Source organism: Canis lupus, chromosome 33, assembly GCF_048164855.1.
Source record: "Canis lupus baileyi chromosome 33, mCanLup2.hap1, whole genome shotgun sequence".
Lineage (NCBI taxonomy): Eukaryota > Metazoa > Chordata > Mammalia > Carnivora > Canidae > Canis > Canis lupus.
This window is the reverse complement of record NC_132870.1, coordinates 8,402,482-8,415,663: the sequence shown is the minus strand read 5'-3', so window position 1 is coordinate 8,415,663 and position 13,182 is coordinate 8,402,482. Positions and strand designations below refer to the sequence as shown.

General features: G+C 42.2%; 1 protein-coding gene across 1 annotated transcript in view; it reads right to left on the bottom strand.

The window, feature by feature from the left end:
- CDS1 (CDP-diacylglycerol synthase 1) overlaps positions 1–12,632 on the bottom strand; it is a 67,452-nt gene extending 54,820 nt beyond the window's left edge. The window contains exon 1 of the mRNA XM_072810649.1: positions 12,462–12,632. Coding sequence (XP_072666750.1) covers positions 12,462–12,578 — 117 coding nt within the window. The 5' untranslated portion in view covers positions 12,579–12,632. The remainder of the gene's footprint in view (positions 1–12,461) is intronic.
- Between the last annotated feature and the right edge of the window lie 550 nt (positions 12,633–13,182).

The following is a 13,182-nucleotide window of genomic DNA, read 5'->3' as shown; positions in this document are numbered from 1 at the left end:
AGGCAGGTGCCCCTCTAGGCCGGTTTTAAATCTTTGCTAAATTTTTGGCTCCTTCAGATTTTCCCCTAATGACACCCAATTCTATTACATATTAAAATCTTACTAGATAAATCTTATTAGATCTTATGGTTTCATTTATATGAGTGTTAAATTCCAAATTAGAAATAAAGATCTCTAAGGGCAAAATCCATGGGATAATATACATGAGCTCAGAAATTTGAGGAGTTTTATTCAAATGTGAAATATTACTATTATCACAAATTTGCATTCTATCTGAGATCATATTAGTGCAGGGCTCTCCGTAGGGCTTAGGGCTAAGAGAAAGAATGCTTACAGCTCATCTTGCTTTTTGGAAAGAAAAACAAGTATATGCATTAAGAGTGATTAAATTTGTCCTTGGATATTTTCTGCAATGTGTGAACCTTGACTGGATCTTGGTTTGAAGGGAAAGGGTAGAGAAAGAGAGGAATCTCAAATAGACACTTGGCAGCAAATGGGAAAATATGAATATGAACTGTTTGTAGATAAGAAAGTTATTGTTAGTTGTTTTAGATATGATAATGGTATTGTGGTTACAAAAGACAATGTCTTCAAGAGATGCATGATTTAATATTAGGAGTGAAGGACCATGAGATCTGCAACTTATTTTCAAATATTTTGCTCATTAGCAAAATATTTGCATATGCATATATGGCAAGATAGAGCAAACCTGGCAAAATCTCAACAATTGTTAAATCTAAGTGCTGAGTGACAGATAATCACCATACTAGTCTTTTAACTTTTCTACATTAGAAACTTTGTAATAAAAAAAAAAAACTTTTGTAATAAAAATCTAGGAAAAAAATTCAGAACTACACAACACCAGGGATATAAATATGTTGTAAACCTACCAAAAGAAGGAAATACTAAATAGAAAATTCAAGCTGTGGTTAGTTAGATGCCTACGGGGTTCCTTATAATCATGATCCTTTTGTATCAATTCTATATTTATTAATAACAATCAATATAAATTATTATAAGGAGCACCACCACATGCAGAATTCCAGGGGGCACCATCTACACTAATCCCTACATGAATGGTGTCCCAGAGTTGTTCAAAGACAACACAGAAACAGTTCATGTACGAACACAGTAAATGGGTGAAAATAAAATAAAAATAAAAACCCTGAAAGGGACAGGAAACTAATTTGATTTTCCAGATCTGGATTTTTGTCTTTTGAGGTAAAATGTTAAGCCTCAGATGAGCTTAATAAATATTTGCTGCCCCAAAGAACTACATTGTTTTCAAATTACCTGCTTAGAATAGGAAGGTGGCATTGAGCCCAATCTGAGCTGCCAAGGTTTGGTTTCACCTGGGACAGACAGTTGATGAAGTCAGATTGGCTTTATCAGCTTCACATAAAGCTCTTCAATAGCTGGCCATAGGTCCTGGCAAATAAAGGCAACAGCAAGCACAGCTAGGAAACAGAAAAGCAACACTGCTTTCCTAGCCACCAAGTTAGCACAAAGGAACTTTAAATTTCCATTGGTATGAGCTCCTCATGTTGGCCTAGATTCTTGTTTCTCTCTGTGCATTCCAATTTTATATTTAAAAGAAAGCTTAATAATGTTGATAGTTCTGAGTCTTAAGCAAACAAACATTCAATGACATGACATGAAAAATAACTTTGACCTCTCCTGTGGATAAGAAAACTAGTAAACAATTCGAAAGATAACTAAAATTGGCATATGATCAATAACCAATTAGTCACTAATGAAATTACTTTCCTGGAGTCACTTCAAAAATCTGACATCATTCTCATTAAAAATAAGTTCTGAAACATCTCCCAACTAAATGAATCAAAATATAAATGCCTATAAAGTAAAAATGTATGACTTCTTCTCCTAATCAATCACAAAAATAAGTGAAAAAGAAACTATTTTGGGTTTTGTTGTTTTGAGAGAGAGTGTGTATGGTGGGGGGAGGGTGTGCAGAGGAAGAAGAGAGAGAATCTTAAGCAGGCTGTGCCCAGCGTAGAAGCTGACATGGGACTCAAACTCATGACCCTGAGATCATGACCTGAGCTGAAATCAACAACGGGATGCTCAACAGACTGAGCCACCCAGGCGTCCCTAGAAACTATTTTGTTTGATTTGAATCCAGGTACTTAAAATCACAGATTTATAGGTTTTCAGTTAAAAGGTTCTAATTGAACAGAAAAGCCAAATTAGTTTTAAAAAAATCACACAAGGGGTAATAGTTAAAAAAAAAAAAAAAAAAAAAAAGGTTCCACATGGAGGTTGTGGCTAGTAAAGGGGAGCACATGTGGAACAGTGTGCATGGGACAAGGTCCCTGGGATGCTTGTATGTGAGGCTGCTACTTAAAAAAAATTTTTTTTACTATTTATTAATAGTAAAAAAAAAAAAAAGGTTTTAATAGTAAAGTAAAAAGTATCTTAATTAATTTTATAAATTTAAGACCACATACCTAATTTCCTCCTTCACATATTCTTACAAAATTTAGGGTAAATCCCAGCTCTTAATATCATATGACCTTGGGAAAGGAATTTCGGTTTTCTCAGGCATAAACTAAGGCTATTTCCTGTCTACACAATTGTTAAGAGATTCAAACTGGCATTATGTGCAAGTGAGTATTTTGCAAACTATAAATTACTTTATTACCTTTATTCCATATGGCTAAAGTCCAAAGTCCAAGAAATTAGTATATATCCTACAATTAGTTATTGAACAACAAACAAATCCTGGCCTCGCCCCTTTTCTCAAAGGTATAAAGAGCCACAAAAAAGAAAACTTTTAATCAGAACTTCAAACAAAATATGCATCCAACAAGTATTTACTGAATGCACAGAAACAGACAAGCCTCATAAAACATGTCTGCATACAAATTCTTAAATGACCTATTTTCCTTATACTGGACCAAAACCTGTATTTTTTTTAAAAAGACATTCCTAACTACAGAGTAAAGGAACACAAACAGAAAACAACTTTATTTTTACCTGTGCTATCTATGAAGAAACGTGAAGGTCTGTTTTACAAAACTGCATATATATTAACATAAAGGATAATCACACTTTACATATATACATTATTTTTCTTTATGAGATAATTTTCCAGAGTACTACTTTAAATTGTCCGACTTTTCCCTAGTATATTTATGACAAAATATTGTTTGCATCAAAAAGTCCACTGCAGTACACATCCAAAGCCTGATAAAACTGATGACATCATATGATAAAACTTCTCAAAATATTAAGAAAATAAACCGTTTAAAGACAAGATCACAGGGCAGCCTGGATGGCTCAGCGGTTTAGCGCTGCCTTCAGCCCAGGGCCTGATCCTAAGACCCAGGATCGGGTCCCACATCGGGCTCCCTGCATGGAGCCTGCTTCTCCCTCTGTCTGTGTCTCTGCCTCTCTCTCTCTGTGTCTCTCATTAATAAATAAATAAAACCTCTAAAAAAAAAAGACAAGATCACAAATAGTAAATAAAAATTCATATGGCAACACCAGGATATTCTTTAGATGTCCCAAGAAAAATATAAAACATAATTTAAAGATATGAAAAGAAACTAACACCCCCTCACCTCCACAAAGTTTACTGACTACATTAACAGGACTTTAAAATGTGCCTGTCTACATTAGCATAACTTTCCTATTCCTGGACACTCGGTCTGGAGATCACTGTTCACCAAAAGAACTTCTGAAATACACATCAACTCTTAAATGGGAAGCATCAACAAAGAAGTTTCTTTCTAAGATTCTCTGAACGCTTGCCTTAAAATCATTACATGGCTGTTGCCACCAATCCCAAACTGTTACTTGTGGTCTTTACTCATTCCTAAACAGTCCAAAGATCTGCCTCAAGCCAAACTTCCAATTCTCACTAAAATCCCACTCTGCCTTTCCCACTCCAAGACTCTGCCAAAGCTCTATTGAGGTACTGTTCTCCCTCAACACAGGAAGCCATAAATTCACATTTACCTTATCAATTGATTGGTTGGTGATATTTTAGGAGCCAGCAAGCAAAAAATGTTAAATAAAATGAGTGTGCTGCAAACGACAAAAGAATCATGGAAAATTACTTAGGTGGTAATATCGATTAATAATTAATCAACAATTGGGGAATATTAGTCTAAACAGTATTCTAGATGTCTATACACAAATATTAGTATTTATTAGTGGCCTAGATTTTAATGAAAAAAAGGGAAATGTTTACAGGTGATACCAAGACAACCCATAGAGAAGTGTGCCAAAATGAAGATTTTACAGAAACACAAGTTCCAAAACTAAAAGTTTATTTAAAACAATATTAAAGTTATTAATGAAAGAAACTACACACATCTGAAATGAGGAAGGACAGAAATTAACTGACCAGACTGTTTCACCCTCAACTTCACAAGCCAAAACCTGTATTGAAGCAGCAGCCTCGGGGCACCTGGATGGCTCAGTGGTTGAGGATCTACCTTTGGCTCAGGTCATGATCCTGGGATTGAGTCCCGCATCAGGCTCCCTACAGGGAGCCTGCTTCTCCCCTGCCTATGTCTCTGCCTCTCTCCCTGTGTCTCTCATGAATAAATATTTAAAAAAAAATTTTTTTTTTAAAGTAGCAGCCTCACATACAAGCATCCCAGGGACCTTGTCCCATGCACACTGTTCCACATGTGCTCCCCTTTATTAGCTACAACCTCCATGTGCACCCCCTTCTTTCCCACTTTTGGTCTAGGAAATCAGGTCTTAGCTTGATTTCCAATTGCTCCATCTCTCTCAATCCACTCAGAGCTTCAATAGCTCACTTTGGCCTTCAGTCCACTTCCTTTGCCTACCCTAACTTGTGGTCAGTCACTTCAATTTGCTCTTGTTGATTTGTTTGTTCTTTTGGCATTCTTGACTTGGCATTTCCAGGCCGAAATCACACCTACTGCCTTTCTTATTCTCAGCCATTAAATGATGGCTATTCCTAACACATATAGTAGTTGTGAGAAACAAAGTAAGACGTTAGGGGTGAAGAGCAGGCAGGCCCAAGATGGGACACTTTGACTTGAAGATTTTTTTGAATTAAAAGCAATCAAAACCCAGCAGACAGGAAAAGTCTTTACCTCAACCGCATAAAAGAAATTAGATAGAAGACCTACTCCAGGTAGAGAGCTATCACCACAGAGAACTATATTATACTACACACTAGGTATGATAGGGAGGGACCTAGATACGCCTGTTTGATCAAAGTCCTCCATGTCCCATTGTTTCTCAGTGGCCCAGCAAACATTTCGTTTATCGAACACTTACTCTTTATCATCTTCCTGTGATATTGCATTCCTTCCCTCCAAAATCCCAGATCCCTACTCCCTTTCTCCTTATATACCAATACACCCTCTTCTCTTTGTGTACCACGTATACCTCACGTTGCTTGGCTGTGGAATTTCCATGTCTGTCTCGATTCCCTGTACATATAAAATTGAATTTTATATTCTCTTGTTTATCTGTCTTATTTCAATCTCATTCTTAGTCCATCTAGAAGGACCTTGAAGAGCAAAGTCTTCCGCCCCAATAATGCAAAAGTACTCTGTGAACTCTAAATCACTCTACAAGCATCAACTACTATGACCAATAACACTGAGTTAAGAACTATGCTAATTTGGTACATAGTAAATTTGTTTTATTTTAGTTCAACTGAATCTGCACTGAGTGATAATTCTACCAGTTGCCTCTCAGTCATTTCATATCACACTCCTTAAAATAACACTCTAAACAGATCCCAGTCAGAGATGATTTCTAGTTCCAGCTCTGCTGCTTGCATTAGGTCATTTTGGGAAATAACAACCACACTCTAGACCAACTTTATTATTATTATTATATATGTTAAACATATAACATAAATATATAATAAAATATATAATATATATTTAATTCTATATAAAATGTATATATTTATATACGAGAGAGAGAGAGAGAGAGACTGTGTTGAATTAAATTACTTCAAAGATCCCTCAAAGCTCTGTGGTTCTCAGACTCTACTGAGAAAAGTAAAAGCAAAGATACTAGCCAATAGGATCCAACAGTACATTAAGAAAATTATTCACCATGACCAAGTAGGATTTATATCCGGGACACAAGGCTGGTTCAACACTCATAAAACAATCAATGTGATTCATCATATCAGCAAGAGAAAAACCAAGAACCATATGATCCTCTCATTAGATGCAGAGAAAGCATTTGACAAAATACAGCATCCATTCCTGATCAAAACTCTTCAGAGTGTAGGGATAGAGGGAACATTCCTCAACATCTTAAAAGCCATCTACGAAAAGCCCACAGCAAATATCATTCTCAATGGGGAAGCACTGGGAGTCTTTCCCCTAAGATCAGGAACACGACAGGGATGTCCACTCTCACCACTGCTATTCAACATAGTACTGGAAGTCCTAACCTCAGCAATCAGACAACAAAAAGACATTAAAGGCATTCAAATTGGCAAAGAAGTCAAACTCTCCCTCTTCGCCGATGACATGATACTCTACATAGAAAACCCAAAAGCCTCCACCCCAAGATTGCTAGAACTCATACAGCAATTTGGTAGCGTGGCAGGATACAAAATCAATGCCCAGAAATCAATGGCATTTCTATACACTAAGAATGAGACTGAAGAAAGAGAAATTAAGGAGTCAATCCCATTTACAATTGCACCCAAAAGCATAAGATACCTAGGAATAAACCTAACCAAAGAGGTCAAGGATCTATACCCTAAACACTATAGAACACTTCTGAAAGAAATTGAGGAAGACACAAAGAGATGGAAAAATATTCCATGCTCATGGATTGGAAGAATTAATATTGTGAAAATGTCAGTGTTACCCAGGGCAATTTACACGTTTAATGCAATCCCTATCAAAATACCATGGACTTTCTTCAGAGAGATAGAACAAATTATTTTAAGATTTGTGTGGAATCAGAAAAGACCCCAAATAGCCAGGGAAATTTTAAAAAAGAAAACCATAGCTGAGGGCATCACAATGCCAGATTTCAGGTTGGACTACAAAGCTGTGGTCATCAAGACAGTGTGGTACTGGCACAAAAACAGACACATAGATCAATGGAACAGAACAGAGAACCCAGAAGTGGACCCTCAACTTTATGGTCAGCTAATATTCGATAAAGGAGGAAAGACTACCCATTGGAAGAAAAACAGTCTCTTCTAGATGGTGCTGGGAAAATTGGACATCCACATGCAGAAGAATGAAACTAGACCACTCTCTTGCACCAGACACAAAGATAAACTCAAAATGGATGAAAGATCTAAATGTGAGACAAGATTCCATCAAAATCCTAGAGGAGAACACAGGCAACACCTTTTTGAACTCGGCCACAGTAACTTCTTGCAAGATACATCCACGAAGGCAAAAGAAACAAACGCAAAAATGAACTATTGGGACTTCATCAAGATAAGAAGCTTCTGTACAGCAAAGGATGCAGTCAACAAAACTAAAAGACAACCTACAGAATGGGAGAAGATATTTGCAAATGACCTATCAGACAAAGGGCTAGTATCCAAGATCTATAAAGAACTTATTAAACTGAACAGGAAAGAAACAAACAATCCAATCATGAAATGGGCAAAAGCCATGAAGAGAAATCTCACAGAGGAAGACATACACATGGCCAACACGCACATGAGAAAATGCTCTGCATCACTTGCCATCAGGGAAATACAAATCAAAACCACAATGAGATCCCACCTCACACCAGTGAGAATGGGGAAAATTAACAAGGCAGGAAGCCACAAATGTTGGAGAGGATGCGGAGAAAAGGGAACCCTCTTGCACTGTTGGTGGGAATGTGAACTGGTGCAGCCACTCTGGGAAACTGTGTGGAGGTTCCTCAAAGAGTTAAAAATAGACCTGCCCTACGACCCAGCAATTGCACTGTTGGGGATTTACCCCAAAGATTCAGATGCAATGAAATGCCGGGACACCTGCACCCCGATGTTTCTAGCAGCAATGTCCACAGTAGCCAAACTGTGGAAGGAGCCTCGGTGTCCATCGACAGATGAATGGATAAAGAAGATGTAGTCTATGTATACAATGGAATATTCCTCAGCCATCAGAAATGACAAATACCCACCATTTGCTTCACCGTGGATGGAACTGGAGGGTATTATGCTGAGTGAAGTAAGTCAGTCGGAGAAGGACAAACATTATATGTTCTCATTCATTTGGGGAATATAAATAATAGTGAAAGGGAATATAAGGGAAGGGAGAAGAAGTGTGTGGGAAATATCAGAAAGGGAGAGAGAACATAAGTACTCCTAACTCTGGGAAACGAAGTAGGGGTGGTGGAAGGGCAGGAGGGCAGGGGGTGGGGGTGAATGGGTGATGGCCATTGAGGGGGGCACCTGACGGGATGAGCACTGGGTGTTATTCTGTATGCTGGTAAATAGAACACCAATAAAAAATAAATTTATTATAAAAAAAAGAAAAGTAAAAGCATTAAATACTTTGATCTCCCCTTTTCTGCTTTTCAAAATGTTTCTATATCCACCCTCCATTCCTTCTTTCCTTTCCTTGGATACCCTAATCTACTGTACTCTCTACACAATGTCTGTTTCTTTTCTAGGCCTGCCCATCCTCATCAGCATCTTTACTTTCACTTGATTTCCTTCATACAAATAACTATCTTCCCTCCTTTGAAAAAGGAAATTTTCACTTGAACAACTTCTCTAGCTGCTATCATATACCCCCCTTCACTGCCACTTCCTGACATTAGCTACCAGTACTTCACCTCTCACATTCTTTAACCTAAAACCTTGGCTTCTACTAGGATCTTTTACTAAACTTAGTGTTCTCTGCCTCACCTTTATTCCTAAATACTATTAATGATATTCTCTAAGCAATCCCTCTTCCTTCAGCTCAGAGGACCTCATTATCTTGGTTCCTTCCCTACATCTACAACTCTGCTCTATACATGGGCACCTCCCAAGGTTCTGTTTTCAGTTTTCTCCCGTCACTATTCTAACCAAAAGTTAACATTTCAGAGGCCTGACCTTTCATCTTAATTTCCATCACCACCTTGAATCACCTCTCTTATTCTAGAGAACGACAAACCCTGCTCAACCCAATTCACTCATGCTTACCCTCAACCTGCAAAATTACCCTGAAATTTCTGCTTCTTCCCTTAAAATCTCTTTAAATTATGGATCAAAGTACATCTGCCAGCAGGCTCTTACTGTATAACTCTTACTGTGATCACTCTAGTCTAGGTCCCATAACCACCATCTAAAATATACATTCTCTCTCAACCCTTTTTTTAAATTATTTATTTATGATAGAGAGAGAGAGAGAGAGAGAGAGAGAGAGAGGCAGAGACACAGGCAGAGGGAGAAGCAGGCTCCATGCAGGGAGCCCGACGTGGGATTCGATCCCGGGTCTCCAGGATCATGCCCTGGGCCAAAGGCAGGCGCCAAACCGAGGCGCCATCCAGGGATCCCCTCTCTCAACTCTTATTTCCCTATCCCTACCAGACCCACTACAAGCTCTCATCATGTCATATCTAATACATTTGCAATACGCTCCTATCTGGTTTCTTTGTAGCAGGTGTCTCCAGCTTCCAACATTTTCTCCAGACTGCTGCTAGAGTGACAGGCTAATGTCTCTGCAAAAACATTCCAGTGACTTCCCAGGGTCCACAAAATAAAGCCTAACCTCCTTCACAAGACTCTCAATCTCCCAATTTCACCTCCCAAATATACACAGTTTATGCTCCAGGATTATCAAACAAATTTCAGTTCCCTATGCTTTGAATGCTGACTCAAGAAACAATTCCTCACACCCTTTGTCTAGAACACCCTGCCCCAACTCTTGCACACCTGATGAGTCCTCAGGCATCTTTTCATTCCAAGCTCAACCCTCACCTCCTCTTTAAAGCTTTACGTGTTGTCTCCAATATAGAGTCCAAGAAGACCCCCTATGCTAACAATGAGCCTTGTTGAGACTTTTAATATATCTAACTCATCTGTCTCCTGGGAGTTTCCTTGAGGAGATGGTCTTGTCATCTTTCAAGTATTACTCCAGCATTTAACAATTGGAAACACTACCCTGCAGTAAGACACACTTTCACTTGCTCATTCTCTGGAGCACAGAGCCTTCTCTCAGCATGTCTCCAGGTCCCGAACAATGAGAATGTCAAGTTACCAACACTACTATAAAAAGATTACTAAATGGTATGGGAGTGTACCAGAACAGTAGAATATAATGCACCTCCTCTACTTCATTAATTCCCCAAGAGTTCTACCTTCACGTCGACTTGAACGGAGAGGGGACTTAAACAGTTTAAATGGACCAAATATTAACTAGCCTCTGATGTGCAAACTGATTTTAAAACAGCCCTTGACCTGGAAATACAGGTGCATTCAAATATACACCCTGATAAGAAAGGACAGATAGGGGATAGAGTTCAATTTCTCAGAGCCTGCCCAGTCAAGGGTTCCTTGTGATAAACTCTAAAAGTGCAGCAATATTTTAGTTTGAAAATGCTCACTGTTGTCTAAGGAATCTTAATAGACGGCAACATCTACTCTCAGAAAACAAAATCCAGCTGGGTATGTATTAATGAAAACCAACAGCACCGTATTTATAAATAAATAAATAAATACACAGTGAGGTAACCCATTCACAGATAGCTAGAGACAACAGTTCTAATGAGTTAAATCAAACCACAGTAGTTTCCATTTTTAAATACATTAGGGTGTTAAGAAGCTAAATTAATTCAAAAGTTATTTTATGCATGACTTCCTGAACATGTTTTCTCCGATTAAAAGCTTGTTAGCTTCTGCCGGTATTAAGTAAGTCAACACCGGGAAGCGGGTATTTCCTTGATTCTAAACTATACCAGTGCTAAAACAAAACAAATCCCAACCTAATTAATTCTATTTTTGGTCTAGTTTCCAAGGCAGTCTTCACAAAGACTATTCTCAGCTCACTGTTTCTAGCTTTGTAACACCAACCTTCAGTAACTGGAAACTGTTATATATTTTGTGTAATTCCTTGACACATATGTTCTATCATAGATTCTCATTTTATTCCTCCTTGTTATCAAGAGTAGAAAATAAAAGGATCTGTCATCCCACTGATTCTAAAGTTTCATTCCTGAAATCACTGTTAAATTGATTATTTCATGATACCCCGTCATGTTCCTACCAGGACTTTATAACTTGGGTACATCAAGTTCATCAACATCAAGTTGCAGGTGGAACCCTCCCCAAATCAGAACTGCCAGTGAGGCTCAACAACAGTACAAACCGGAAGAAAGGGTTATCAGGAAATACATTCTACCTCCAAAAGGCCACTGACTTGACCTTGGGCAATCCACTTCACTTCTGTAATTCAAACGGCAGTATCTGCTCTAGAAAAGAAGGCTTCTAGGAATAGTTTTAAGAGCTTCGGGCTTCTAAAATACAATGGAGCTGCATAAACAGGTTTTATGAAACAATCTAGTTTCCATCTAGTTTAAAAGGTCAATTTCCATCTAGTTTAAAAGATCATAAAAGTGCTTTGTTTTCCCAAAAGTCCTACTTGGACCACTCTATTGTGGAATAAGCTGAACCCTGACTCTTTTTCTACCCTTTAATAGAATGGGAGTTCAAAGTCTTCATGAAGGGGAACCCTGGGTGGCGCAGCGGTTTGGCGCCTGCCTTTGGCCCAGGGCGCGATCCTGGAGACCCAGGATCGAATCCCACGTCGGGCTCCCGGTGCATGGAGCCTGCTTCTCCCTCTGCCTGTGTCTCTCTCTCTCTCTCTCTCTCTCTGTGACTATCATAAATAAATAAAATTTTTTTAAAAAAGTCATGAATTAGCATATCAGGTCAAATGAAGCCCGCTATAGACGGAAGAGCTGCCCTGTCCTGGACTCCAAAGAAGCTGGAGGAGCACAACTGTGTCACGTGTATGATACTCTCAACCCTCCCCCGCGCCCCCCCGCCCCCTCCCCCCTCCAAAATCTATCATTCAGAGAAAGGGCAGAGGAAACGGGGGGGGGGGGGGGGGAGCGCCATCAGCGAAGCTTCCAGCGTCAGGATCCGATGACCTGTGAGGAACGAAGGCGCACGTCTTAACTTTAGCCCTTCCCAACTTTATTCCTCTGCGGAGAAGACGTGCTGGGCGGCAGCTACGAGGGTGGCGGGTTCCATCCCGCGTCTGGCCTCGGCCTGGGACGCCGGGGAGGGGCCACCGCAAAGGCAAAGGCAATGGCAAGGAGCTGAACCCTCCAGCTCTGCCGGGCGGCGGCCGTGGTCCTCCCGGGCAAAGCCCCGTGTCTGGTGCCCCGGTGCCCGGTTCCAGCCCCGCCTGAGCAAGGAGCAAACAGCGCCAGGCCGGAGGGCGGCGCGGCGGCCCCAGCCTCGCCCCCGCGCGCCCCGGGGCCCAAGCCAGGACCCGGCCAGGGCGCAGGTGCGCGCCCCCCGCGGCTCCGCTTACTTTGTCACTGGTGCTCTCGGTTTCGTGGTCGCCGCCGGCCGCCTCTCCCTCGCGGGGTGGCGGCGCCCCCGCGGCCCCGGGGCCGGGGCAGCCTCCCCGGTGCCTCAGCTCCAACATCCCCCGCGCGGCCGCCGCGGCCTCCGCCAGCGCCCCGAAACCCGAGCTGCTGCTCCGCCACCCGGCAGGCACGCCCCGACGTGGGCAGAGCCGCGGCCGCTCACACGCCCCCCGCCGCCGCGCCGGGTCACCCCCAGAACGGCATCAACGAGCGAGCGCTCGAGGCCGCCCCCGGAGAGCGCGGCGCCGGCGAGGGGCGAGGGGCGAGGGGCGAGGGGCGAGGGGCGAGGGGCGAGGGGCGAGCGCCGGGGCCCGGGGCGGCTCGGGGCACCCGGCCCGAGCGGAGAAGGCGGGCACGCCGCGGGGCTCGGCCGCCGTCGCCAGGTGCGCGTCTCCCGCAGAGGCCCAGGTGGGAGGAGAAGGAGGGGCGGGGAGCCAAGGAGGAAGCGCCGCCGCCCCAGCGCTCCACCTGGCGCCCGCCGCCCGGCCCCGCCCCGCCCCCCACACCTCGGCCTCCCGCAGCCGGGTCACGCGCCGCAGGCCCCGCCCCGCCCCGGCCCGCCCCGCCCCGCCCCTCCGCGCTGCACTGCGGTCCCCACGGCCCCGCCCCCTCGCGGAGCGCTGACGTCACGGCCCCCGCGGCCCCCCCGCCGCGCCCGCCGCC